The sequence below is a fragment of the Myotis myotis genome, unplaced genomic scaffold (genome assembly GCF_014108235.1).
Source record: "Myotis myotis isolate mMyoMyo1 unplaced genomic scaffold, mMyoMyo1.p scaffold_m19_p_3, whole genome shotgun sequence".
NCBI lineage: Eukaryota > Metazoa > Chordata > Mammalia > Chiroptera > Vespertilionidae > Myotis > Myotis myotis.
The window spans coordinates 161,472,993-161,478,304 of record NW_023416335.1 but is presented as its reverse complement, the minus strand read 5'-3'; the positions used below and the strand labels follow the sequence as shown (position 1 = coordinate 161,478,304).

General features: G+C 54.8%; 1 protein-coding gene across 1 annotated transcript; it reads left to right on the top strand.

Annotated features, from left to right (window-relative positions):
• Positions 1-1,065: 1,065 nt before the first annotated feature.
• KRT18 (keratin 18) lies at positions 1,066-5,065 on the top strand. Its single transcript, XM_036301682.1, has 7 exons — positions 1,066-1,753; positions 2,483-2,565; positions 2,868-3,024; positions 3,563-3,727; positions 3,830-3,955; positions 4,287-4,510; positions 4,860-5,065. Exons 1-7 carry the CDS (start codon positions 1,337-1,339, stop codon positions 4,978-4,980), a joined length of 1,293 nt encoding a protein of 430 aa, XP_036157575.1. The 5' UTR covers positions 1,066-1,336; the 3' UTR covers positions 4,981-5,065.
• Positions 5,066-5,312: the final 247 nt, after the last annotated feature.

Below are 5,312 nucleotides of genomic sequence, written 5' to 3'. Positions count from 1 at the left end.
TGCCAGGCCATGTCGGACAAACAAGCTGCTAGTGGGGACAGACTTGAAGGCCCAGTACCTCAGCATTTCCCCACCCCCCACCACCCACCCCCGATCACTCAGCAGGGGCTGGCCATCTAGTCAGGGTTACAGGAAGCAGTGGGAACTTCCCTACCTCCATCCTTTTCACCATATCCTGACCTAAGCTTCCCTGGAGGAGTCAGCCCCCTGGGGACAGACTTGGGCTCCAGAGAACCTTTTGAGAAGGGGCACAGGAAGGAGGAGGCCTGCAGAAAAGTGCTAGTAAGGGGGCCTGGCCACCAGGCTGACTCTCAACTAGACTGTCTCTAGGTGTGTGTGTTTGTCCTCTTAGGCCCCATACCATGTGAAATACATTACAATCTTCATGAGGGAGTTTGGTCTGTTACTCCTGCTGTTCTCCTGGCAACTAGAACAGGGCCTGATGCACAGTAAGTGCCCCAAAACTATTTGTGGAACTGTAAGTGTTCAGGAAGTATTTGTTTACCCAAGGGTGTAGGCCAGGCCGATTAGAAAGTGTGCAGAAGTGCCAACGTGTCCCCTGTTCCGATCGCAAAGTATTCCACGGGTCCAGGCCTCCATGGGAGTGAGTTGAGGGGAGAGGGAGTGGGTCAGGGAGTGAGTATGTCTTCAGGAGTCTGAACATACTCAGTGAGTGACATACACGTGTATGATCTGGGCAGGAGTGTGTGCTAGTGAACATGTGCAGGTGGGCGTGTTTGGGACCCAAGTGTGGTGGGGGTCGAGTGTGTAAACCAGCACATTTGAGGCTCAAGATTGAGTCTCTCTTCCTCTTCCCCAGCCCCCACCTTTTCTTCCTCATGGCTTCTGGGGCTCCAGGATCCCCCCCCAAGATCTCATCAGCGGGCGGGGCTTGGACTGCCGGCCCAGAACATCCGTGGAGACTCACACCCCTCTCAACTCGCTCATTCCCCCAAACTCCCAAATTCTCAACCGGTCAGGAGCTCCTCTACCTGGGAAGGGGTATAATTACGTCATTTCCTGCCCTTAAATCACAGCTGCAGGGCCAACACCACCTGCTGCGCTTGTCCTTCCCGGTTGTCACCTTCTTTCTAGGGGATCGCGGGCGGCCTCGGCAGGGCTGTGCTGAGGGGGCTTAGGCAGGGTCTGAAGCCGCTAAGCTGTGTGTCCCCCGCGGCGGGCCACCTGTGGCTGGCCCGCAGCGACTGGGGCCGGGGCGGGGCCCCGCCGGGTCCCACCTCCTCCCTGGGCCATAAAACTTGAGTCGCGGATCTGGCACTCACTGCCGCTGGAACGTGAGTCTCGGCTTCTCTTCTCGCCTGTCTCCCTGGACAACATGAGCTTCAGCACCCGCTCCAGCTTCTCCTCCAACTACCGGACCCTGGGCTCCGTGCAGGCGCCCAGCTACCGGGTCCGGCCGACCAGCAGCGCGGCCAGCGTCTATGCAGGTGCGGGGGGCTCAGGCTCCCGGATCTCCGTGTCCCACTCCACCAGTGTGCGGAGTGGCTGGGGGGCCGGGGGCCTGGCTGCGGGGATGGCCGGGGGTCTGGCGGGCATAGGAGGCATCCAGAGCGAGAAGGAGACGATGCAATGCCTGAATGACCGCCTGGCCTCCTACCTGGAGAGGGTGAGAAGCCTGGAGGCTGATAATCGGAGACTGGAGATCAAAATCCGGGAACACCTGGAGAAGAAGGGGCCCCAGGTCAGAGACTGGGGGCATTATTTCAAGACCATCGAGGACCTGAGGGCTCAGGTAAGGGCGCATGGAGGGAGCAACCCAACTCCCAGCCATGTTTTTCCTCCACTTAGTACCCTACTTCCTCCCCCTCTCCCAAGGATAGGAATTTTAATTCCCCCTTTCTATTTCCACCCAGCCTCCTATTGTCCAGCGAGGGTGGTAGGAATGCCCTAGATTTCCATACATGCCCCTAGCCACAGGGACCCCAAGGGTGGTAATTGCATGGGTGGGTCCTTTCCCTGGAGACTGTGGGAAGGGGAGACCAGAGCTTGAGAAGTGAACAGCATCGAGGGAGGTGAGACTAGGCCCATACAGAGGACCAGACACTGGCTGCTGGCCAAGTGGGGACAGTTGGAGGGTTAAGCGGATGTGGTTAAGGCTGAGTCATCTTAAGAGTAAACTGGAGGCCTACCTGGCGGGGGGAGGGGGGGGGGGGGACAGGGGGTAGAGCAGGTACACTAGGAAACAAAGTGCCAGCAGAGGGCTAGAGGACTTGTATAATAGCTGCTCACTTCAAGCAAGCCAGCCACCAGAGGCCCCAAAGGAGGAGTAGCAGGAGGCGGGTGGGAGCCCTGGGATTTGAGACTCTAGGAAAGGAGAAAGGAGTGTGAGGGGCACAGGCGAAAGGGGATAGTCTCTGGTTATTCTTGGGACCAGGAAGTTTTCACTGAGACATATAACACACTCAGCCCAGCCCATCATTGACTCCGCATTCATGGAGCTATCTTTCTCATCAATCCCCAGATCTTTGCAAGTTCTGTGGACAATGCCCGCATCGTTCTACAGATTGACAATGCCCGTCTTGCTGCTGATGACTTCAGAGTCAAGTAAGGCTGGGGGGACTAGGGAGCTAGGAATGGTCTGCTTCCTGATCTGGGTCAGCTAAGGGCTCACAGTGGGATCTTGTTCAACTGTGAGTGGAACTGGGTAGATGAGAGTTAGGTTCCATCAGTTTATTCATTCATATAACTCAGTTTAAGAACACTGTCCCCCAAGGGCCAGGAATGGCATTCAGAGGATTACCATCTGATTCCTGACTCGGTTTCTGGTTTGCAGTAGGCACGATGCTGCTCTTAGGAGGCGGCATGGGTTGAGAAGTTTCTGGATCTGATCACCTGCACTCCCACAGGTATGAGACAGAGCTGGCCATGCGCCAGTCAGTGGAGAGTGACATCAATGGGCTCCGAAAGGTCATTGATGACACCAATATCACTCGGCTGCAGCTGGAGACAGAGATCGAGGCGCTCAAGGAGGAGCTGATCTTCATGAAGAAGAACCACGAGGAGGCAAGCAAGGGCCACTGGCCAGGCCAGGAACCAGGGGTCAAAACGAGTCCCGGGGAATGATGGGCAAGCTGCCTGCAAGCAGCCTTGCGGGGAAGTTTAGAACTACCAGCCTGGGTTCTTCTAAATCAGACTGTTGCCATCTGAGTTACAACATGATGAGGTCAAGAGGCCATGGGTGAGAGAATGAGAGGAGGATAAAGGCAGAAGCAGCTAGCACCAGGAGTGAGGGGCGATGGAGGAGTGAGAGCAGGGCGGGCCGGAAGGGCTTCCCAGAAGGAAGTATAAGGAGCAAGTCTGTAGAAGGACCGTAGATGGAGGGAGAGAGTGAAGTGAGGAGAAGGAGGTCACTTGTGAGTGCGTGGGCAGGGAGTGGGTGGCGTTTTACCTATCCAGCGTAGAAAGCCAGGAGTACAAACCTGAGATTCCCCTTTTCTCTTCTCCAACTGATCCTGTCGGCCTGGGAGAGGCAGTCACAGCTGAAGGGCCTTACTAGAACTCAACCCTGAGCCCCTCCTCACTTTTTCTCTCTCTCCTCTAGGAAGTAAATGGTCTACAAAACCAGATTGCCAACTCTGGCTTGACTGTGGAGTTGGATGCCCCCAAATCTCAGGACCTCAGCAAGATCATGGCAGACATCCGGGCCCAGTATGACGAGCTGGCTCGGAAGAACAGAGAGGAGCTAGACAAGTACTGGTCCCAACAGGTACAAGAGGGAAAGAGATGGATGCCAGCTGGGCACAGGCCCAGGGGGTGGGAGGGAGGCAGACAGAGACTGAAGGACCTAAGGATCATACCCCCCCTGCAGATTGAAGAGAGCACTACAGTAGTCACCTCACAGTCCGTTGAGGTACGAAATGCTGAGACGGCGCTCACGGAGCTGAGACGTACGGTCCAGTCCTTGGAGATCGACCTGGAATCCATGAAAAATCTGGTAAGAGCCCTCATTTCACCTGCCCCAACTCCTCCTGGCCCGACCTCTGTCTGCCTCAGACCAGTCCTATCTTAGCTCAAATCCTACCCTTTCCATCATGAATTTCTTTCACTCAGAAAGAGTTGTTACCAAAAAAAAAAAAAGAGTTGCTACTCTTTGCATTTCCCATTGCTTCTACCCCCACCCCAAAACCCAGCACGAAGTGAGTGCTCAAAAAAAAGTTGCCAAGAGTGAAGTCCTGAGTTCTGAACTGCTCTGCGGAAAAAGTTGTAGACACTCCCTCCACTGTACTTCAAGGCTCACCAGACCCTTTCCCCTGTTGCCCCTGCAGAGGGCCAGCTTGGAGAACAGCCTGCGGGAGGTGGAGACGCGCTATGCCATGCAGATGGAGCAGCTCAACGGGATCCTACTGCACCTGGAGTCAGAGCTGACCCAGGCCCGGGCTGAGGGGCAGCGCCAGACACAGGAGTATGAGACCCTGCTGAACATCAAGGTCAAGCTGGAGTCTGAGATCGCCACCTACCGCCGCCTGCTGGAAGAAGGAGAGGACTTCAGGTAAGTGGGGCTCTCCTCCCACCCACACAAATTAGGGTCAAGATAACACCTCTCCCCAGATCCTGAGCTTTTGAAAGCCCCACTGAGCACTGAGCTGGTGCTCTGTGAGTGCCCCTCTGTCTGCAAAGGAGTAACAGTTACAGAGGTTCCCTCCTGGAGAAGAGAATGGACTAAGTATTGCTCCTAGCCATACTTATGGAATTTGACCGTGGGTGTCCCTTTTATGGAGGAAGTGGCCCAGGGGAATTTTAAGATAAAGGCACAGGGGTAGCAGGGTTTTTTCCTCCACTTTCCTTGTCTCCCTTCTCTGCGGGGCTGTTTATGACTGGGGTTTGGTCTTCTGTTACAGCCTTAGTGATGCCCTGGACAGCAGCCTCTCCATGCAATCCATCCAAAAGACCACCACTCGCAGAATTGTGGACGGCAAAGTAGTGTCTGAGGTCAACGACACCAAAGTTCTAAGATGTTAACTTATCGGTTAAAGGCAGCAGAAGTGGGGTGCCCCTTGGGGAGGGGCAGGAGGCCAATAAAAAGTCCAGAGATCATTGAACATTACTTTGTGTCTTCCTTGGCTATTTTCATACCGCGTGCAGATCCCCTTACCCAATAGTCCCATCTCTGAGGCAGGAATCACCTCTGACTCTAGGGGTTTTATACAGGTGGGAGAGTGAGCAGAGGAAGGGTGTGGGTTATTAGAAACACCTTCTCAGTGTAAGAGGGGAAAATGGGCCAATAGAATTGTGGAATCTTAGCCTTGAAGAGAACTGGTAATTATAGGGTCCCTGCTGTTAGGTGCTCCTTA

Coding starts and splice junctions, on each gene's coding strand:
- KRT18 (XM_036301682.1), top strand. CDS start 1,337: ATGAGCTTCAGCACCCGCTCCAGCTTCTCCTCCAACTACCGGACCCTG. Junction 1,754..2,482: donor TCGAGGACCTGAGGGCTCAG/GTAAGGGCGCAT, acceptor ATCAATCCCCAG/ATCTTTGCAAGTTCTGTGGA. Junction 3,956..4,286: donor TGGAATCCATGAAAAATCTG/GTAAGAGCCCTC, acceptor TTGCCCCTGCAG/AGGGCCAGCTTGGAGAACAG.